The 22,280-nt window shown below is 51.5% G+C and overlaps 3 protein-coding genes and 2 pseudogenes across 3 annotated transcripts; all 5 read right to left on the bottom strand.

Annotated features, from left to right (window-relative positions):
- Positions 1–647: 647 nt before the first annotated feature.
- On the bottom strand, positions 648–3,951 carry SAPIO_CDS2099 (Uncharacterized protein; the record flags this gene model as incomplete). The annotated part of the gene is made up of 4 exons (XM_016785221.1): positions 648–1,030; positions 1,094–2,862; positions 2,942–3,229; positions 3,326–3,951. 4 exons carry the CDS (start codon positions 3,949–3,951, stop codon positions 648–650), a joined length of 3,066 nt encoding a protein of 1,021 aa, XP_016645099.1.
- A 2,891-nt stretch (positions 3,952–6,842) lies between these two features.
- SAPIO_CDS2098 lies at positions 6,843–7,733 on the bottom strand (annotated as a pseudogene; the record flags this gene model as incomplete).
- A 3,557-nt stretch (positions 7,734–11,290) lies between these two features.
- On the bottom strand, positions 11,291–12,803 carry SAPIO_CDS2097 (uncharacterized protein; the record flags this gene model as incomplete). Its single annotated transcript, XM_016785220.1, has 6 exons — positions 11,291–11,314; positions 11,383–11,468; positions 11,631–12,020; positions 12,146–12,294; positions 12,472–12,506; positions 12,597–12,803. 6 exons carry the CDS (start codon positions 12,801–12,803, stop codon positions 11,291–11,293), a joined length of 891 nt encoding a protein of 296 aa, XP_016645098.1.
- Positions 12,804–16,018: 3,215 nt separating this feature from the next.
- On the bottom strand, positions 16,019–17,194 carry SAPIO_CDS2096 (uncharacterized protein; the record flags this gene model as incomplete). Its single annotated transcript, XM_016785219.1, has 5 exons — positions 16,019–16,143; positions 16,219–16,347; positions 16,474–16,735; positions 16,816–16,971; positions 17,147–17,194. 5 exons carry the CDS (start codon positions 17,192–17,194, stop codon positions 16,019–16,021), a joined length of 720 nt encoding a protein of 239 aa, XP_016645097.1.
- Positions 17,195–18,664: 1,470 nt separating this feature from the next.
- Positions 18,665–20,365, bottom strand: SAPIO_CDS2095 (annotated as a pseudogene; the record flags this gene model as incomplete).
- Between the last annotated feature and the right edge of the window lie 1,915 nt (positions 20,366–22,280).

Here is a 22,280-nt window from a genome sequence, read left to right as displayed (position 1 = left end):
GCGAAATGGGTATTCTCAAAAACAGATAAATAGAGCTTCTTTAATACATGTCGCTAGTCAAACACATAATCCGCAAGTTAAACCAGCATGAGCCGTCCAGTCTCATATCTCATCATACATCAAGCCTTAAGCTTTGAAGAAGACCTCGTCTCTCATCAACTCCGATATACACTCAAAGAGATCTCATCATACCCTTTTCCCGAAGAAAGCTCGCGCTTTTGAAACCGAATCTTGAATCTCTTAACAAAGTTTTTTTTTTTTTTTTTTTTTTTTTTTTTTTTTTCACATATACCCTTTTTGCTCCTTAAACCCTTGCTTCTTTTTTGTTGCCCCTTCGTTCCCCAGGTTGAAACATATCCACGCTTTCCCTCCTCGCGATTTTTTTTCCCCCGGTAAGATATAAAAAGATCCCTTCTCCTGCCCATGACTGGCCTTCATGGCGCATGGCAAGTAGAAATATACCCCCAAAATATTAGAAATCGAAAAAAAAAAAAAAAAAAAAAAAAAAAAAAAAAAGAAAACACGCCCAAACAGTTTGAAAACTCCCACTACTCCTTTACCCATGGCGTCCATCCCATCCCATTATCCCCTTTCCCATCCGCCTTTTTCCATTATCCGATATATCCTAACCCCCGCCTGTTATCATTTCACGATCCTCCATACGTATGTCCATCCAGGTTCGTAAAAGGTTGATCCATCACCATGTACTCCAGCAAATCCATACCGCCCACATTTACACCCTCTGCTGTCATGGCCACCGCCGTGTTTTCCATATTCTGGAAGAAAGCCGGACCCGGCGGCAGGTACCACATCTCGTTACCGGGGGTGTTCCAGTCGTCGAAGACGCTGGTAGGGTTGTTGCTGTTGTTGTTATTGTTGTTGGTCGTATTGTTCTCGGCGATGTTGTCGATCGGGGCCGGAGTGGAAGGGTTGAGTACAGAGGCGGCACCGGAGGGATAGGGGAAGGTTCCGGTGCTGAGATCGAAGGGTGTTGCAGAGATGTTTGCCATTGTGGGAGAGCCGAGACGGTCTAGGGTTATGAATTGTTAGTAAGAAAGGAGAGAGGAAAATGTGAATGGATTAGCTTGCTCACCATGTCCGTTAACGCCGTCTCGTAGCCTAGAAGCATCCGCCACCCAACCATTTGTATCACCGCCCGCATGCTGGCCGCCAATGCCATTCATGCCGGTAGCTGCGGCCCCCTCATGATCGCTCCTAGCGTCAGCGGAAGCAGCCTGCGCAATGGTCGGTGCCTGGATGAATCGGTTCCTTAGCCTGCTCGTCAGAGACTCAAGGAGGTCGGCAAACCGGATACCGAGGTGCACATCGTCGACCACGCAGTTGCGCAGAGCCTCGACGGTGCTGTCCATAAGGTCTATGCTGAGCTTGACGTCTGCGCGGGGGGCACCGAGGGCGAACGTCTTGAGCAGGAACATAGCGCCGCTGATAATGCGGAAATACGTCCGCACAGGCGCATGCTTCAGATAGCCCCCGGGAAGAAGGCCGTCTACCACGGTCCTGAGGAGGTTGCGACTCCCACTCACAACCTCCTTAACGTATTCTTGGTCGGCTGCACCGAAGCCACCCAGCTGGCCGAGGGGTAGTTTTCCAAAATAGTTTTGGGTCTGGGGAGAGAGTTGCGGCGCGTTCCCCGCCGCGCTCCCATTTCCAGAGGCCGTGTTGCCTGCATTACTGGTGCAACGCTCGACGACGGCCTGGAGAGAGAGCGAATTGATGTATATGCGGACATACTCGTACTCGATAGTGAGGATATGTCGGATATACGGGGGAAGGCGGAACCGCTCGAATTCCGTGTGCCAGTCCCGGAGGATGGGATGGAATTCCTTGAGTAGATCAACGTACTTGCCGCTCTGGATGATGTCAGTGGTGTGTTGCCTCGACCGGAAGAGCTTCTCGTTTCCAATGTGCATCGCGTTGCTGATGCCCGCCCAGCAGTGGATAATCTGGTCGTCGAGCTCTAAGTCAGGTATATAATTGAACGCGTTCGAAAGCGAGGAAGGGTTCGTTCCGGGAGTGGCGCCGTCCATAGCTGTCGGCCGTCGGCGGGATACGGCCGGATCGCTCTTTCGAAGAGACTCGGGGACCATGTTAGTCCAGCCGAGTCTTCCGGCGAGCTGTGTAACGTATATTAGAAGTAGCCTCTTGATGCGATATGCGCGCTGGCGGTACGTCTCCTCTTCATACTCCGGTCTCGTTATGGCACCATCCCGGAGCAGCTCGTCGATGTCGTCAAACACTCCGAGTTCGTAGGCAAGACCAGTAGCGGTGCTGAGAAGCATCCAGCACATACGATCGCTTCTCCACGCCGGCTCCAACCAGCTCTCGATCCTCTTTCCGCCAACGCCAGCAGGGCGCTGACCACCCTCCTCACCAAAGGCAAAATCGGGATCCGACCGGTCATACGACGGAAGCATCAGCTCGTCGATGGCCTCGGGCGCAGGGAAGTGCAGCGCTCGCGGATGCCACTCTGTAAGGATCATCAGGGACTCAATCGTTCCGAGGGTACGAAGGCTTCCCTTGCGCAGGCCGCGCCAAGGCGCCGTGCTGCTTGTTTGGGTCTCATCCGTGACGACGGAGCCTGGGGGCAATAAGCCGCCGCCAAAGGCCTCCTGTCCCCACAGACAACGTTCAATCATGCCCCGCAAGTATGTCCATAGCTGATCATGGATCGCATTCGAGCGGGACAGCCCACCGGTGCCAGGTATCTTTCGGTATCTGGAGGCGATAGTAAGGAGAGTTACCGTTAACACAGGCTCCTCGGTGAGAAGGGTAAGATGGGAGCCGGGGCTGCGGAAAGTCGGCGGGGAGATGGGGGTAAGCGGTGAGAGATATTCATAGTAGCTAGTAAGCAATAGGTTAGTTGAAAATCATTCCAAGCCCGGCCATGGGGTGCGAATGATGTCGCAGTGCGTCAACATACTAGTCTATATATTCGATCGCCTCCTGGGCAGAAAACCAGCCAGCCCTGACAAACCGGAAGCGATTCCATGCCTTTATGGCCGACGCGTAACCAGGTTCCGACGACAGGTTCTTCTTGGTGAGCGCGGGGTCGATGGCAGCTTCCATCTTCACGTTCCTCTCATCCACAGACCTCGAGTCTCGGACGTTTTGGCGCGGCGTGGAATCGGTACGAGTCGTCGGAGGCGGGGGTATCGACGTCGTGGTTATAGTGGGGCCGTCTATCTTCGGATCGCTCGACGTCAAGGGACTAGACGTAGGGACAAGGTAGGTTAGCGACCCATGTGCGCCGGCCCGGAAAGCATCGGGAGAGCAGGGGGATGGGTGGGGGTGGAGACAAACGAACCCATCAGTGGCAGCCTTATAGAGGAGATCAAGAGCGTCGTGAGGCCCGTACACGCCCCTACGCATCACCGTTTGGGCCTCGATGTTCTCTAGCTGTGCATTCGAGTCGTCGCCGGTGCCAGCACCAAAGTCGCTGTGACGGCTGCTCGTGCTACCGTGGCCGGTGCTCGTAGTGCTGCGTGGACCCTCGGGGCGGCGCAAGGGCTCCCGCCGAATCTGGCCGCTGGGAATGAGGGGCACTTCGCTGTACAGGCGCCGGTCGAGAGCCGCCGGAGGAGAGGGATCGCCGGTAAAGAGGCGCTTCCGTCCGTTCCGAATTACGTACTCGTCGGCGGGATAACCGTCGACATCGAGGCCGTCGTCGGTCTTGCGCTTGCGGCGCGTAGCGCTAAAGAAGCACTCTTTGCTCTCGCGGCGGCAACGCACGCACGGGGGGTCGTGGGGGTTATCGACGCTACCGAGATCGCATCGCACCTTACGGCGACGGCACGGGATGCAGGCCTGGTAGACGCGCTTATGCTGGGTAGAGGGCTGTTGTTGGGATGCGGAGGGCGACGCGGATGGCGGGGCGGTAGACGGCGGGCTCTGGCGCGAGCCAGTCGACCCATGGCGGGAATACCCTTTCATCGCAAAAATCAAAGATTTGATAGATAGAAGGGGGGGTGTCAGGAAGGGGGTAGGTGCTCTGCTCGGCACGGCAGGCGCGCCGAACGATTGTGGCGAGAGAAAGCGGGCTTCGACCGAATCAACAAACCGTATCGGTCGCGTTTCTCGGAGTTCGTAGGTTGGAGTCGGCACTACCGGAAGGGGAAAATAAATTCCGGTGCGGAGGTAGATTCTCGGTGGAGTTGTTCGATGGTTGAAGGCGGGTTGCGGCGGGTTTTGAAGGGAGGAAGGTGGAGGTTTATTTGCTCCCGCAAAAAAATCGACGGATGTCTCAGGAGAGAGGACGGCCTGGGCTGCGGGGTTTGCGGCAGGACGTCCTTTTCTTTTTGCTTCTCCCAGTTCTTCCTTGGCCTATGGGAGGGATCAAATCTTGCACAGAGCAGTTACACAGGGGCCAAACGAAGTGCCGTGTCGCCGGTTGGGGCTGATAGGCTGATGCTACCCAACAAGACCCCAGGAGGGGCGGACGGCTAGAATCGGTCAAACCGAGGGGATGCAGAGAGACTCGACAGAGACGCCCAACTTATAGAAAAGGCAATTGAAGGAATGGCAATAGCTTCGCATAGAATCCACCGACACCCGAGAATTTCTTTCCAAGGATTGGACTATTAGATCCAGCGTCGTCGATCTTGAGCCAGTGTACGCGTGTACATGGAGCGTTCAACAAAGCATCTGAGGTAGCATAGATAAGCGAAGCAGGAATCGGGGAAATGGACGAATTGCAGGTGGCCAGACGCGAAAGGACAAAGGACTTCGGTGGGGGGAGCAAGTGGGAGTCTCGATCGAGATGCCCTTTCGAGCTTGGGAATGTGTAGTGTCGTGTAGTTCGAAATATGTGAAGGAGTTCAAGGAAGAGAAATAAAAGGATTTTGGCGGGCTCGTCTTGATAAGGAGAAGTTGCTATCTATCTTCAAGGGAAGGAGGCGGGGGGAACTTTGTCGAGGGGTATCGTGAGTTACAATCGAGGGCGTTCTTCCGCGATGTATTACTCAATGGTTTCTCTTACTACATGTACTGTTTGGCCAGTCTAGATTCTCATCCTCCCCACCTGGGTGCTCACAAGTCTGTGTCTCTTTGTTAACAAGATTCTTCGTTTGCGTTGTGTTATTATTACGGACCACGATGGATCAATTGATCACTTGGATCTGCTCAATGTTGTATGTATGTGTCAAGTACGAAGCTGCATGTGCCCTCTTGGTCTTGGTGTGAGTGCGTGGGGACCGAATTTGGACTAACCCAAGTGTGTTACGCATCAGAGCTCTTCTTGTATTCTTGTACCAGCGATGTACCTTGATGGGGAGTGCTTGGCGGATGTGAGAGCAAGTTTGAAGTACTGTCTACTTGGAAACGCTTGTTAGTTGGTCAAGAGTACTTGTGCCAATGCATATTTGACGTACTCGTACGAAGGTACACTGTACTGTATCACTGTTTACGAAGTAATTCCTCATTCCAATGTCCTCAGCTCGTGGACGGTATGATTGATCCTTCATGGCGAAAAGACGAAAGACTGAGAGGGCAGGCAGCAGGAGGGGAGTACGGGGTCGGTTGCCAATGATGTCATTTTGTAATAAAATGATCTGTATGACTCGAGTGGTCCAGGCGTTCTCAGCGCATGGTATCGAGTCGTTACAGCTGGATCGGAAGTGATTTCATCTGTGTGATGGCAGTGTCGGGTCCTCGTGACCTCTTCTTCCTGGGTTCCGCCTTCTCCGACTTGTCCATAACCAGGGCAAATTTTCTCAAAGGTACATTCACAGTACTTCATCCAAGTCTCCCCGTCGATACCTTTGTGCCCCATCCCCGGATCTGGTCCAGACCAGGGCAGGGAACCAAATCGCCCAGGGTTTTCCAAAAGGCGCGCCTTTCCAAATGCAATATTACCTCAAGGTGCTTCAATCCCTTTGCTTCCCACATATCAATGATACTTCGAACTTTGCGCTTCTTCCTTCCTAGTGTACTCTGCACCACACTACACCAATAATACACTAGATGCAAACCCGAAAAATATTCCTCAGGCTTTGCACTACACTACACTAGCCCTCAATTACTTATGCATCAACAACATCAAGACAGCAGCCCGCTAGCCTCCAATGGAGCTTAAACGAACATCTAGTGCAGGCATACAAGCTTATAAAAGGATCCTCTCCGCATAAAGCCCCACATAATCCTAGCTATCGCGTCCAATTGGCCCCCCTCGGGGTCGTCACATATTGGCAGACTCCATCCACTCCACAAGACTGAATCCACCATCTCGGCCTTGCTGCCAGCCTCCCTTTCCCAGCTTCTTGATGCGGCTTAAGCTGGGGGCCTTTGGCGGGCGCGGTCAAACTGGGTACGTCGTAGACGGACGTTGCAGCCAGGTACCGGGGAGGGAAAAAATTGCGTCCGTGAACACATTAGTTGAAAGAAACTTTTTTTGGTGGCGATCGAGATGTGGTCACGTTGGCACTAGTCATGTTACCTGGTTTCATTTCCCCGGACCTCAAGGTTGATCTCGAGCGGACCCGGGCGACCAGTCGAAATCGACGGAGCAAGATGTCGGTGAACGCGATGATGTGAGGGGCCCTGTTCCTGACACCTGTGACCAGAAGGGGACACAAGACCTCCAAGTGGCTACAGATGAACACGATTATAGGGAAGGGGAATGTGTCTTACCAACTTCCATGGGACTTGGGATTCCGAGTCAACGACTCTTATCCCTACTAATTCGTAACACGATAGTCTACAAGGCTCTGGAATGGAACGCCAGATCAAGTTTCACGGTAGGATGAAGAACCTACCTCGAACGTCCAGCCACAGGCAACCAAGGGAAGGACCAAGAAAGTACAAAGTAGTCTATTCAAAACACCAATTCACACCTCCCCAACATCAAAATCATGTACACTCCCAAGATGTCCAAGAAACCCATCCCTCGTAAACTTAACCCTACAACCCATGTGACCAGGCCCCCTCTCCACCCTACACCTCACGCAATAATACCCCCAACTAGCCCCGCCACCGCCGCGTCCTGCTCCCCGCACCGGGAAATACGGCGCCTCGATAACAGCCATGAACCTCCTCGGCTCCGCCCTCCTAAAATCCCCCGACGGATCGAACGCCCGCGCCGGCGGATCCGGCACTGCGGCCAACACGGCCAACCTGTCAAACAACGGGATCCTCACCCCCGTCTCCCGACCGGAGACGCTAAGGACGCGGGGTAAATCTTCCAGCTTCACATGCGGCGCAGCGACGGCGGTGTACTCAAGGACCTGGTCAAGCTCCAGCGGGAAGTACTCGACGTTGCTTGTGAAGCAAGGGTAGCATACGCGCTCGCAGGTGATGAGGTAGAGGTAGTTGCCGAACCCGTCGTGACAGGCTGCGCAGCGGCTGGATGAGAGGGTGCTGTGCAGACGTTTGAGGTCGAAGGAGGTGGCGCCGAGGCAGAGGATTGCGCGGAGGACGTTGGGGCAGTGCTTTATCACCTTGGTGTATTCGGTGAGAGAATCGACGAGCTCCATCGCTCGGTTATTCACACGACGGAAGGTCGTTAGTGTCACCAGATCAAGGGAGAGTAGTATAGCCGTTATAATCTCGGAGGGAAGATCATCCAGCTGGCCGAGAGAATACCGTGCTCGGGTGGTGTGTCTTCCATTGTCGAGCGGGCATCTCGTTTCGAGACCGGCTCCGTCGAGGGTCAATTTGAGTCCTCCTCGGATCCGAGATGCGTGGGCCCTGAGATGCTCTGGTAACGAGTCCTCATTCATAATGGGCCGAACTTAGTGCATGTAAAATCGGATTGTAAGTCAATTCGTAATAGCCTCATCCCTTTTTGTAAGTCCCCAGCCGCCAAGTCCATAGTTCACTGCCGAGTAACCTATAGATGCCTGAAAAGGCGTCACGTGTCTGCACATGAAGCGGGCGACTGGCTTCTGCGAATTATCTATCGAGAATGCATTTGGCAGGTTGAGCCGCAGCATACATGGCATGACTGGACATCCAGAAACCCCCTAATTCACAACGGGGTGCTGGAGATGGTCACTTGGAAGAGAGGACCGTTCGTTATCGTCGCCCAAGCAGACTATTTGGTCCAGTCGATTGACCAGGACCACCCCAAGGAAATTTCAAACAACGCTTTTCGGCTATGCCATCCCATATCTCTCGTCGAACGAACTCCCCATTCGCGGGTAGATCTAGACCATGTATGCTCGAATGATCCTTGACCAACGGCAATCCACCAACAATGCAGAGGAGACCCCATGTGTGGACTAGCAGATGTTATCAAGTGTACCTTTTACCACTCCTCCGTCCTCGCACTACGCTTTTCCAGGACATCTACCATCCAAAACACATTTACCCTATTCCGTTAACTTCTGACAATACGGGCCGAAATTTGCATCGAGAGGTTTATATCAAACTTTATGGATCCTGACGACGGCACGAATGATGATAATGTAGCCGTCAACAACACGGTTGTCTCCCATAACGCCGGCGACCTCGTTGGTACCAAGTCTCGAGGGCCTCAATGAGCTTCAACTCTTGAACCCTCCATCATCCCCTTAACTGCCAACGTTGTGGTAAGTCTCATAGCGATCTATGGACCCTGATACGAGATAGACTCGATCGCATCAGGGTAGAGCGTGGCTTGAAGGAACCACTCAACCTTTCCCGCATTGGGGGTATTTTCTACACCCTTCTCAATCTTAATAGCCGCTTCCTCAATACATCAACGAAGGTGTCTCCAATGAACCACTTCTTCTCCTCAGGGTCGGTAACTCCAGACGGACCAGCCACGAATCTTTCCCGCGACAGGGATGTCGACGCCGAGATACTTGCCGATTGCCTCCTTGGCTCCGGCGCATTCATCGAGTCTTATAAGGCAGTGGTCTACAAGAACGGCATGGGATCGACTGCCAGTGGCCTCCTTTATACCTTTTACCGCTACGGTGCTGTCAACTCCACCCGAGGCAGCACCCAAAACCTAATCCTCGTCCCAAATAAAGCTTCGGATTCGTGTAATATTTTGATCTATAAAGTTGGACATAATCTAGTTCGGCATATAACCGCAAACCATCAACCGCAAAGCTGCAAAGCAATCACTTTTCCCAAAAAGGAGTAGCACCCTCCTCGTAAGCGGTTGCGGGTCCGGCGGATAGAATGATTTCCTTGGGGCGGAACTTGAGATTCTTCACCTTCACCGTGCTGGGTTCCTTCTCCGAATAGATATTTAGTGATGAGAGGGGTGTACTTCGTACTGGCTGTCGAAATCGACGACTAGCACGGTGTCGAAGGTTTGGTGAGGCGCATCGGCCTGCTGGATGTCGGCGGACTCATGATGGCGATATCCTCAAAGCAAGGGAACTACAATAAACTAGTTACAGAGGGAAACTAGATGAAGTTGAGATGAGTTTGTGTGGCGAGAGCTGCCTAGTATGAAAGCTGGCAGCCATGTTTGTTTGCGGAGCAGATGTCTCACCAGAAATCCGTTGGCGGTTGGGGACGCGGTTTGGAGGGTAAAGCGGCATTGCTCACTTCTCATGTGCCCTGGACCCCAGAACACAACCTCAAAAACGAACAAAGGAAGGTTTCTGGAAACACACCGCCCATTTCGCCTTCTGATGTTGTTGTGTGTACTTTCCCTCTCGTCAACAGTACCAACAATCTACTTCCCAGAGATCCGTCCACATGACCTCGAAATTCCCGACAATTCCGACTCAACACAGCCCAGCCTCCAGCCTCCCATCCTTGATGTCCAATCAACTTGCGCAATTCTCAAGATTAAAGACAATGCAGGTACGCGCAACGCAACGCCTCAGCCTCGACAGAAAGGTAGGTCACAAGCACACTTCGAACCCGTGACATCACCACTTTAAAGTTTGGTCCCGGTATGTCGCCCTGAGTGGTTCTCCTCCAGGGCATGGAAAATGTGACTCCCTCAGTGTGAGGACGCAAGGAATGTAGTTTGGTCCAGAGGGCTGCTCTCCAGGATTCAGATGTTGTCTTGAGTGGATTCCCTATGACGTAGGGCGGTCGGATGCCACGGCTTGGCAGGGGCGAGGTCTCCAGTGCTGTGATAGTGCTTCTTTGCTAGTTTACAATATGGTTGTAGTGTGGAAATAATCTTTGGTTTCTATAGGTTCGGTCGATGGTCCTTATCCCCTTCTTGATGAGAGAAGACTCCCGTCCATGCGTCGTGCGTCTAGACAGGGGCCCCTGTTCGCTACTAGAGCGAATAATATGTAGAAAATCTATCCTAATAAGAAATTGATAATAAATAACATGACGGGAAAAAAGATTAGCAAAAAAAAAAAAAAAAAAAAAAAAAAAAAAAAAAAGGAAGAAATCACAAGACAACTGTAATAGAAATGTTACGGGAAAAATGCCAAAAACTTTCAAAAAAAGGAATGGACTTCCCCACCAAGGGTCGAACTTGGAATCTTCCGATTAACAGTCGGACGCCTTAACCATTTGGCCATGGAGAATCGCTTATGTGCTTGTTGGTTGCATATTCCACAAGTGGTCATTTAAAGCGATGGTTTTCTCCACTTTGCATGATGACTAAGAAAACCATCCAGGGCAGCAGACATCATCTGAGTCCTTGACTTGGGATCTTCGGACCGAAGAAAAGAAAAAGAGGAAAAAAGGGGGCCTCGGACAGATATTAGAGCGAGAAGCAGCCTTGCACCTTCACATAATGAGATCAATTCGATATACATGTAAGAAATTAGATGAGCTTTGAAAATGTACTGATTATTGCTGCCGAAGAACACATATTAAGCCTATCCCGCAGACAGCAGCGTCTCGAAGACAATAATCTGAACCAGACGACTGTCCCATCTCTCGAGATGATAAGACTCTTCATACTTCTCTTTCTGCCAACTGAATAGTGATACTTGGGAAATGCAAACGCGGAGTCAAGGGGCACTGGCGAAGCTTCTTTAACTGAAATCGATTCTGATTCACGAATTAGCCCATGCGTATCTCGTTGACCAAACGTTTCCGAGCTCTCTGTAAAGGTGTCGCAATGTTTCGAACCAAAATGGTCCCCGTATCATCTATCCCCCCCTTTTCCTTTGCAGCGCCGAATCGAAGAAGCCTCGAGGGGACACCCTGGTAACAAACAAACAAAGAGAAGGGAATAAAAGGAAAACAACAAAAGAGAGGGGGATCCGCAAAACATGACGAGACGGCCAGGCGGAGAATAACAAGGAAAATTAAAGACGCCCCCCAGAGAAGCCCCCATCAAAGTTTTACACTTGAATACGCCTGCCCTCGTTCAACAAGACGGCCATTAGTGCCTTGCCAAAGCCGTTTTTTTGCCAATCTAGCTGACAAGTCCCTTCTTCGACTTTGACGGCAAACTCCAGTTAGTTCTGCTGGCCAGCGATGGTGGACGGGAGCAGGGGATTAACTCACGAGATGGTCCCAGAGAGTCTTGGTGAGAATATCTGGCATGGTATAGAGGTCGATGGAGAATTCGCCCGCTTCGGTAAGGTCATCAACTATTAGTATGGAAATTTGGAGAATTAGGATTGGGATCGTCAACATAGGAAAAAGCACTGGCAAGACAGCAAAAGGTCTAGACTGTGCATCTCGCCCACAAGTCGAAAGGGGCATAACGGCTAGAAAAGGCTCCGGAACGAATTGAGGAACTTGGAACTTACCTTCGATATCACTCTTGATGTAAGTATCGGCGTTCTTGTAATCGTTGATGATTTGGATGACCTTGAGCAGGTCGTCCTCCTCAAGCTTCTCCATCGCATCGGCGATCTTCTCGTAGTCATACTTCTGCGAGCTAGACTTCTTCGAGGCAATGCCCTTCTTCTTGGGACGATCGTCGTCGGTGGGGAGAGGTCCAAGTTCCCGGAGCTTCTCTTGAAGGGCTTGCGAGGGGTTCTTGAAGGAGACACTTCGGACGACTTCGTACTCGTTCTTCTGGAAGTTGAGATCATGAGGGACCGAGATCTTGGACTTCTCGGTGTAGTAACAATCGATCGTCAACTCAAACTCTCCCCATCCCTCGTTCTTACAGGTGTAGGGGGGTTTCGTGAAAGCTAGTTTGAAAAGACTTTTTGTCAGAAGTCTGCTATTGAATATCTTGACTACTAGAGCAGGGAAGAAGGCCACGCCGTAGAACTCGGAGAAGCACTACAAGCGCAGTCACCCTAGTGATACATACTCTGAACAGGATTCTCAAAGGAGGGGTGGAGGTTGTAGACAACCTTGTTGAAGCACTCGGCAGGTTGCTCATTGCCGGCATCATCAACCATGAACAACTTGATGCTCCACTCCCTCATGGGGAACTCCGCAACGGGAGAAGGCTTGTCACTGCTCAAAAGGAAAGTAGGTCAGTCACTGAGGTTTAGATCAGGGAGTATGGGGTAGCTCGTTCGTTCTTCGGGAAGGCCGGGGGGCGAGGCTCCCCACGACGCTAGACCTCGCCTTGGTTCCCCCGGTTCCCAGGTCGAAGCCAGAGGGGAGAGGAGGTGGTGTAGGGCTACTCACATAATATGCTGCTCGGTAACGAGCTTAATTTTCCTCTGAATGGAACACATTGTTTGGTTAGCTTCCAGAATCCGTTTCAACCATGCAGTGGGTTCTCTGGTAGTAGTAAAGAGCTAGGATTGTACTTCAATCTTCTTTGACTTGGCCCTGACGATGAGAATAGGAACAATTTTAAGGTCAGACATGGACTTCTTGTGAGACCTGGTCCTGAGGTTGTAAGGGCTCTCAGCTCGAGGGCCTGTGGTGGATGGGACAGAACCACGATACTCCGCCTCTGTGTCTGGAAGACCCAGAGTGCGGGATCGGGATCGTGTGTTTCTCGAAGGTGGCATCTTCACTCGAAGCGGAAGTGGAATCTGGAACGTGGGAATAGATATGTAGGAATAGGGTAGAGGACAAGGAAATTGTCAAAGGCGATGACTGTGTTCAGAGTGTAGAGCTCAGAGCACGAAATAAAGGAATCCAGCTGTGGTGTGTGAGGGAGGTAAACACACGAACGTTGGTTAGGGCCAGGCAGTGTCCATGGCTACATGATTTGTGTGGAATCTGGACTCTGGAATCTGGTCGAAGGCCAAAGGGGCTGGCAATCATGTTGGGAAAGAGCGACTGTGTGGCAGGTGGAGTGATGAGGCTTGAAGTTTTGCTGGCAAAGGCTGAGAGCCTTTTCTTTCATGAGGAAGGTGCGAAGGTGGTCACTGGAAGGCTGAAGATGGGATGAAGTAGCACAAAAACATGAAGAACATAGAGAGGGATGAGACCAGAAGGAGTTCTAAGAAGGTGGGCACGAGATGGAACTAGTGATGGTGGTAATATTGGTGTGTAGGCCAGAGGACATGAGATGTCTAGAGATGGGATGGGCAGTCCAGGCTAGAGTCGATGAAGCTGTCATGAATTTACAGGGCGTAACGGATGTGTACATTGTTGATGAATCATGGCAACACTTAAAAAAGACAGGTGACCGGGCGAGGCAGAATGGAAGGACTCGGGAACGATGAATCCAAAGCGCTGTGGTAAAAGAGAAAATCAAGGGGCAAGGCGAGAAGAAAGAAAAGGAACGCCCCAAAAGAAAAAAAGAAACGCGACCATACCTCGACAATCATCGTGCTCTGCGCCGGTTAGCAAAGGGGATAGAGACAGCTATGATGGGAAGCAAAAATGCAAATCAATTGGTGCTTCGGGGAGAAGCAAAAAAGTGGGAGTCGGAAAAAAAAAAGTTAGATTTGCAATAGACGGATCAGATTTGATGGTCGTGGCAAAGGTCCGTGATGTGATGCAGGGAGAGCCAAGAAGACTGAAGGTGGTGACGAATTTTAAGGTGAGGCCGGGGAAGAGGACTGGAACCGGCGGATCGAGGTAGACGAGTAGAAAGACTGCAGAGGCAGAGATGGAGATTTGATGGAGGCAGGAGGCGGCGACAAAGGCAGAGATCAATGATGGAGAGAGGCAGGGCAGAAAAGTGATGGGGAAGGCCGGAAGAGTCGAGGCAGCTACTTTGACACTACCACTTCACACACTATGTTCACCACACAGTTTGGTTTGTTTGTTAGCGGCCAACAGGCTCGGGCTATTTCTTCGAGGACGCGACGAATTCGATTCCGAATTGATGTGGGCGGATCAATGTAAATACCAACATTTGCTGTTCCGGCTTTTGTGGGAGGGAAGCAGCTTCAATAGAATCCCAACCGCGACTCTCTGTTGAGCAGGATCCAACAGTCAGGTTTGTCAGGGCCCAGGTCCAGGGTGGCATTACAACTGTCTGGTGGTCGATGCAGGAAAAGATGGCGATTCGCAGGTGGCGATAGAGGCACAATCAATCCAAGTTGCAAGGTCCAAATCAAATGAGAACTTCAATGTTGGGACGTAGGGGGACACTTTTATTCTGGAACCAACATCGAAGACGGCCGACACTGGACAGGACAGTTCGAACAAACTGCGACGTCGCATCATGACCATGAGCACGAGTACCTTGTGCGTATCCATTTATCACTAGAGCTGGTCACCAATTTGAACCTGGGAGTCAACGACCTCGTACAGAACCTCAGAACCTTCGGTCAACCATCTCGGCATTTCCCACTCCTCGAAGACTCATTCATTCATTTTCGGTCTCTCGAAATCCATTAATCCATCAATGGCGATATTTACCAACCTGCCATGTCTGTCCAGCGAGGTGGGAGCCGGTGCATGAAGGCCACATCTCAGCATCTGTAATAGCCTCCCTTCAGGCCGCTGTGCTGGTTCTTTCACAGGTTGAGGTTCCACTCAAACAGTCAATTGGAGCATATCAATTTTGGTGGAGGCTTCGTGCGAGGTAAATCAGGTAGTGTTTTCCCGCTCGTTCTCCTTTTTTTTCTTTCAATCTTCCATCATCTGCATGTCTTCTCCATATCTTCTGCACATGCATGCAGCTTGGCCAACACGACGAAGTACGGTCGTTTCCGAGTCATATTGACAGAAGCATCAATCAATCCAATAGCCGTTCCGCCCTGCCCTTAATACCGAACAGTGGCCGCCAGCCATACCTTCTCCTGTCACGTCAAAAGAACAGTTTCTCGCTTCCTCCCGTCAATTCTCCAGACCCTGGATCACGTTAGTCCGATTATACTACAGGGAATGAGGACGACTATGGATATCCACTGCTTCGAGCAGCTCGCGGCCACAGAGCCGATCAACGTAGACCTTTAGAACCCTTGACTGAATGAAGCCAGTGAGCTCGAAGTAAAAAGACAGGCATCGCCTATTTCCGATATTCCTCACGAATTTAGGGGCAAAATCTCCGAAGACCCTGTCGTTGGAGCCCAATCATCAGGACGGCAATTTTCGAACTGATGTTAAAATATGTTGAGCACTTTTTTCACTTTCCACGATTTATCCAGCTCCGACATCGAGAGACCTCGCCCCGTACCGCGTCACGGAGGAACTCTTCTCGGAACCCTTCTCGACTTTCTCGTCCCTTTCAAGGGGGGTTTGGCGAGCCTCGTCGCGGTAATGGAATTGAAACAAGCATCGAACATGAAATGACTTTCCAATAATAGCTTAGAACTGCAATTCCTACGGAAAAACAAGCTTCAAACAAGAAACCCAGGGCAAAGCCATAAATCTTGACCGTGCAAAAAGAGTCTTCATTTCTCTTTCTATCCATATTCTCAAAACAGCAATCTATTGCACATCTCATTTTATATAGGAAACAGTGGACAAGGAAAAGTCTTGTAGAGGGGGAATCGTTTCTTTTCTCTCTTTTGCTGTGGGATTGTGGTGTGTATATGTATGTAATCTTTCTTCCTGACTACATATCCCTATTACCCTGAACCCTTCTTCTTATCTACGCCGCATATAGGAACATGGCTCTCAGGGGGAAGTGCATTGTGTGATGGGGGGAAGGGGGGAGATGTGAGGGGTGTAAGGCCAAAATAGACAAAGAAAGGCAGAAAAGTGAAAATGCAAGTGCTTCGTTCCCTTTCATGCCCAGTTGGTTCAAGCTTGTCGTGGTGAACCTAGATGTCCAACGATTACTGCCTTCGTTATTTTCTTTTTGTGCTATTCCCCGAATTCAAGAAGCCTCCTCAGCAGGCTTCTCCTCATCATCAGCCTTCTCAGCCTCCTCCTCAGACTGCTTGAAGAGGGCCTCGTTCTCCTTTTGTGCCTTGAGGAAAGCGTCCTTGAAGAGGTTGGCGTCTATCACCATTGTCAGTATCTCCAAGCCTTTTGTTTCTGGATGTTCCATGTCGTGGAATGATAGCTAAAACATACTCTCAGAGTTGGCGAATCGGATGGCAAGAGTGACGGCCTCAGCCTCACCCTCGCTAACGTCGGCGGCGGCGTTCCACACCCAGCTTCGGTCGGAACCGACATTGGGGGAAAGCTTCATCTCGGGGACGACTATCGAAGAACAAAAAGAGTTGAGTTAGCAAAACACCATTCCCATCCCTCCCCGTTCCATGACTGGACCCCCATATCTCAACCCCATCGGGAGAAATTGGGAACGACTCCCGGGCATGGACCTACTATAGTGGTTCGCGCAGACCTTGAGGGTCTTGTCACGTCGCATCACAAGACGCGTCTTGCCATTCTCCTTGTGCTTCAGCAACCGAACGTCACCGGTACCTCGCTCCTTCCACTCGGTGGACTCCTTGACGAACTTGAAGAGCTTGGCGCGCATCTTGAACACCTGCTCCTCCGACTCCTCGTTGGTCTTGGTCTCGACCTTCTCGGTGAGCTTGATGACGGGGTCGAAGTGGACGTCCTCGGACTCGGGCGCTTGCTCCTCCTATTTCGGTAGCCACGGATATTAGTACCTCGTCGTCATCTCCAAGGGGATGTGGGAAAGAAGAGCCAAGGGATACATACGTCTTCAGCCTTGGACTCGCCAGCAGCGGCGGCGGCAGCCTCGCGCTGGGCCTTGGCGCTTCCGGAGACATCGCCCCTGTCCTCATCCTCCTTCTTCTCCTTCTTCGCACCACCGCCGAACATCGAGAAGACGGCAGAAGAGGTGACGGAGGGGGCCTGGTATCCGTCAAAAACAATGAAACATTAGCATCCGCGAAAGAGAAATCCCATCCCGATCTGCAGGGCACAGGGCACTCAGCGGGGTTCGCGCCCCGCAAAGCGACCACTCCCCGCCATCCCTGTCTGCTTGATGTTCGATGTCAAGCAGCAGTCGCCATCATTGTAAACTCACCTCGCTGGCGCCCTCAACCTCGGGCTTGGTGGTCTCGGCGGCAGACATTATGGTATTCGGGATCGCAAAAAGGGGGAGGGAGTGGGAGATGGTTCAATTTTCGCAAAAAAATGAGTCGCTGCTAAATAAAGCCTGCAGTTCCCACCTTTCTTGGTCAATAATCGCCTCAATGCACGAAAGAGCGCAGATGATGTGGCTTCTGAAATCGAAAAGAGAAGAAATGTAAAAGAAATTACAAAGAGATGCTTGGGACTTGGTGTTTGTGTTGTTCAAGATCAGGGAGAAGGAACAGCCGTGGGCGCCGAAAAATCTTGCCCCTCTATCAAAACAATCACGCAGGTGGGGTGCTTCCTCAAAGCGGACATCGCCAGACAGGGCAGGGAAAATATTAGGCGGCAATCTCCCTGGCAGAGGAGAAGATGATGCAACACCAATGAGAACCAACCCAGCGGAGACCAGCCTGACCTCTCTCCCTTCTCCTCTTTGCCTCCTCCAATAGCAGTAGAAAAAAACGGGAAACATAAACAAACGTACCTGGTCGTGAAGATGTCGGCTTGGACAGACGCGGGAGAGTCGAGGAAGTGAGATAAGGTGGTTTGGTGGGGTTCAAGAGGGGTAGTTTGAGCGATCGAGTTGAGGGCGGTAATAGACGAACGAGCACGAGGTTTGCGAGGGGTTTGGGTGGGCTGCACCTGCTGCCCCTTGGCTGGTCTGTCCTGTCCAATTTGGGTCCAGTCACAGCACAGTGTCCGCTGAGTCCTGCCCGCCCCTCTCTGCTTTAGCCCATATTATGTATTTAATGGGGGAGCAAGGGAGCAACTGCCCCTCCTCCTCGAGTCCTCTCACTGCCCACACATTGCCCAGTCCAGGTCTTCTCAGATCGCTGCTTCTGGACTCGTCGGATTGCAAATCCTCTTGCATATCATCAGTGCTACCGCACGAAGCGCCGTTAAGAAGCCACATAACTACAAGTTCTCGTGACTTCGAAGCAAGGATTATGATTGAACGTACATCGAACTAAGTCCGTCACTGAACGCACCAACTCAACTTGACATGCACGTGGAGAGAGCGAGCGAGAGAGAGAGAGACAACCTGAAGATGAAAAGGACAGTATATCATATCAATGAGAAACCTGCGGTTGAGCGAGAAGAGTTCTTGTTGACTAAAACTAACATCCATGCCCCTTGGCGGCCCTGTGACAAGCCATGTATCTGACCTTGATGGATAACAATTCACGAGAGGGCTCAACATTGCAAAGCAGTTGAAAAAAAAAAAAAAAAACAATACCTCAACTCCAGTTCCGTCCATTTCGCCTTCCATTCCATTCCAGCCATCCGTAGCGTATCATTGTGTTGCAAAGTGTGCGGCATCGAGGTATTGTTGTAAGAAACCCCAAACGAGAGAGAGAGGGAAAAAAAAAAAAAAAAAAAAAAAAAAAAGGAAGAGACAAACAATAATTCGTCACAACCGACCCCGTATCTGATACCGTGGTCCATTCGAAGGCACCCACAACTGCTCCTAAACTTCGTGGATGCATTCCTGAGCCCAGCGACCGTATCCCGAACCTCGCCGGTCCTTGCAGCGGGATCCCTCCCGCCGGCCCTTACGCCAAACTCGAGAGCGGAACTCCCTGGCCCACTGGACATCGTCCGTCTTGGACCTCATGAAGCGCCTAGCGTGGTGCAGATACTCGTCGTGCTCCTTGCTCTTGCCTTGCAGCTTGAGCCACAACAGATTGGCCGATATCTGGGCCCGGAGAAGGGCAATCTTGGCATCATCTTGCGCATCGAGCACCCTGCGGTCCCACTCGGCTTTGAGCAGGGCGGGATCCGTTACGCTCTTAGTCTCGCGCCAGGCTTCTCGAATTTGCTCATTAAGAGTACCAAGGTAGCCTTCGACGAACTTGCGGCTGTGCGACACGGCATCCTGGGCCTGATTTCCCAGATCTCCGGCCCACTTACGGGCATCCGGGAGACCATGTTGCTTCACAAACTCGCCGGCCTCCTTCAAAGAATCGGATACCACATCTGCAATGTCCTGAGCGAAATCCACAGCTTGGTCAAAGATACTCTTGCCAAGATCAACCTCAAAGGTCTCGTTCACCTTAGGTTTCCGAGTCGTGATGACCGACACATTGAGAACGCCATAAGCATCCTTCTTCGGGATCTCAATCAGAATTCCATCGTCCACTGAGGAGAATTTTGCCTTAATCGAGTCCTGACCTCGAGCGACCTCGATGGAAATAGAGTCCTTCGCAAGCCAGGATAGCTTCGTCGTCTGGGGCATCTTGACTAGAATCTCACGCGGGCTTTGGAGCTCCGCAGAGCATATGCCTTTGCCATCCGTCTTTTCAGACGGGCGCGTAGGTGGGGAAGGGAGGAGTAATGTACTGGAAGTATTAGGTGAGACGGACGTGGTCTTAGTTTCCGAGACAATGACTGTCTTCGTAGAAGTGTAGTTAATGATGAGAGTCGACGTGGTGACGGATACCATGGTGGTATGCACGACAGGCACAACGGGCTGGGTGGTCACTACCCCGGTCGTGGAGGTAGCTGGTATGAGACGATCCCGGAGGAGGAATGCACAGATAGAAACCAGACCAACCACGGCCAGTCCGTGTACCAGGCTGTAAGAACCTTGTACGACATAGTTGAGGAGCTCCTGTTTCGACTCGAAGCCGAGCCAAGGCCATGCCTTCTTCAAACCGGGAGGGTTGGGAGGCATTGCCGACGGCATCTTTAGGCTTTCCTCCGCATAGTGGATCGAGGATCGTCGTTCCTCGTCCTCGTCATCATTCTCTCCCTTCTCTAACCGGTAGGTGGCGGCAGAGGCAGCCACATCTTCCAGCTGACTGCTATCTAAGTGCGTGGGAAAGTCGGGGAACTTCGAGAGTGGCTCCTCCTCAGCGTCGGAGTCGCTGTCGGTGTCATTTCCCTCGTTGCCGCCGGTATGTTCCTCGCGCGCATCTTGTATATGGCTATACGCCATGTCCTCACTGGCGTGGCTATTCCGATCATCCTCATCGTCGTCATCGTTCGTGTGCTCCGTGCCGATGAGGCTATGCACATCATCACTCTGCAGGTAGTCGCTCGAGCAGATGGATTCGGCAGGGAACCCGTCCTGGCTCTCCGTGTCGGTGTTGTTGATAACTTCGTAAGCTGATTCCGAGAGCATGCTGCTCTCCTCGACCGGATCGGCCGACGCGGGCGGTGGGTTCATTATATCTGGATGGCTCGATGAGACCCAGTTAGCGAGACGTCGATCTCCCTGTGGTCGCGGAAACCTCAAGGAAGGCTCCGATGTAGACAGCGCAGGGTGTATTCTAGGAGCTCGGATCGTGGAGTCGCGGTCGACTGGTGCCGAAGCATCAGTGTTGCCTTCCATTCCGGCTTAGGAAGTAGAGTTCCAAATGACCCCACTTCCAGGCTATGTCATGCTTTGCTCCAGACCGATATGGTCAGGGCAGAGAGGCTTGAGAGATGACTGGTGATTGAAAGGACCAGCAACAAAGACGAAAAGCAGAAGATGGAAAAGAAATAGGGGACGCGGCCTCAAGTTGAAGAAAACACAGTCGGCTGCTATTATCGTGAGGGAAGGAAGGAGGGGGCGGGGTTATTCGGGAGAGCAGGTGGCGGACTCGGAGCGAGACAGGGATCAGAAGAGCGTGTGTATTTCGACAAGTCCGAGTGCAGAAAAAGGACAGCAAAGAAGAAAAAAGAAAGAGAAGAACCAACCGGTGGCCAAGTGTCTTGAGAAGAAGAAGGTCAGAAAGGATTAAAATGTTGAACTAGGATTTATCCTTTCTACGAGTAGGAGACGGTCGGGGGATACAGTGCTAGCTGCGATGATCTGGAGATGGAAGCCTTGAATGTTCTAAAGTTGTCGTGTATTAGTTTGGAGAATGCCGATCACTGGACGGGGGAACAAGTTGAGGTGGGGTTCATTAGGCCTGAAGGCAGCCTGGCGCGGCCTAGAAGGGCCTCGAGTATCGAATGAGGGTACCTACACAGCGAATATTGCGGCACGGGTGACCTAGCGCGCGTGCAAGAAACAGGGGTGGTACTCAGGCCTTGTCGTCTTGGTCCTGGTGACTCGAGATAAGACCACTCAGAGCAAGCAGCAGCGAGGCCAACTCACTAGTTCAATGTAAGCGTGCAGAAAGTGAAGATGGCCCGAAAAGATCAGTGATGCGAGAAAAGAAAACACGAATCCGAAAGTTGTTTTCTTTGGTTGCGACCTGTGATAATAATGGGAAGGAGAAAGGACTCGGACCCGTTGGCGCTTATTAGGAAGTAGAGACTTGGGCTTAGTGGCATTTCCAGTTGATACTACCAACCACGATAAGGTAGGGCGATACCGGCTGACGACATCACCAGCTTCCGAAGTATCATCAAGCTAGCACAGGCACTAACAGTCGGTACTGCCTCCAGAGGTGTCATTCCAGCTTTCTATGGCAAAGCTTCCAGTAACCACAGATAATAGTTACCGAGCTGTTAGGCAGAAAAGGCCAGGCGGGGTATCACATCTGGTCGACCATAGGCTCGGAGCAACCTGACAGCCAGCATTGAAATTGATTGAGCCCACTACATCATCCTACATAAATCCCCGGACCAGGCTGGATCCACTGGATCCGTACAGCTGGTATCATCTGCGGAACCATGCCAAGTCTCTGGTCTCATAGAACTCGATTTCACTTGGATCAATCCATTGGAAATTTGGACGAATGCACAATTGTACTATCCCGGATGCTTCTCGCCTCGACAATTGGGATGTTTGGGTCCTTTCCCGCTTTGGAGGGAACCCTCCAGGTACATGGACAGCGGAACGAGTGGGATGAGCTTCTGCCAGCAGTACCCCACATCTCAAATCCACGCCGGACTGGGCAGAGGACCTCAAAATGCTCGAAGTAACATCGGAATGGAGGTTATCTTGTCACTAGGCTCAAATGTGCATTGATGGTTGAAACCTCGATTAGAAACCAGGAATATTTTGACTTCTCTTATTTCCTAGAACTCCGTGGCAGAATTGCCCATAACATCAAGAGGAAAGAGGTCTATAGTACAAGATGGCGTAAATTAACGACCGCCCGCGTTAGCGTTTAAGCGGCGAGAGAGGATATGGGTAAAGTACTGGC

The sequence above is a fragment of the Scedosporium apiospermum genome, assembly GCF_000732125.1.
Source record: "Scedosporium apiospermum strain IHEM 14462 chromosome Unknown SEQ_SAPIO_0085, whole genome shotgun sequence".
Taxonomy (NCBI): Eukaryota; Fungi; Ascomycota; class Sordariomycetes; order Microascales; family Microascaceae; genus Scedosporium; species Scedosporium apiospermum.
This window is presented reverse-complemented; position numbering and strand designations above follow the sequence as displayed.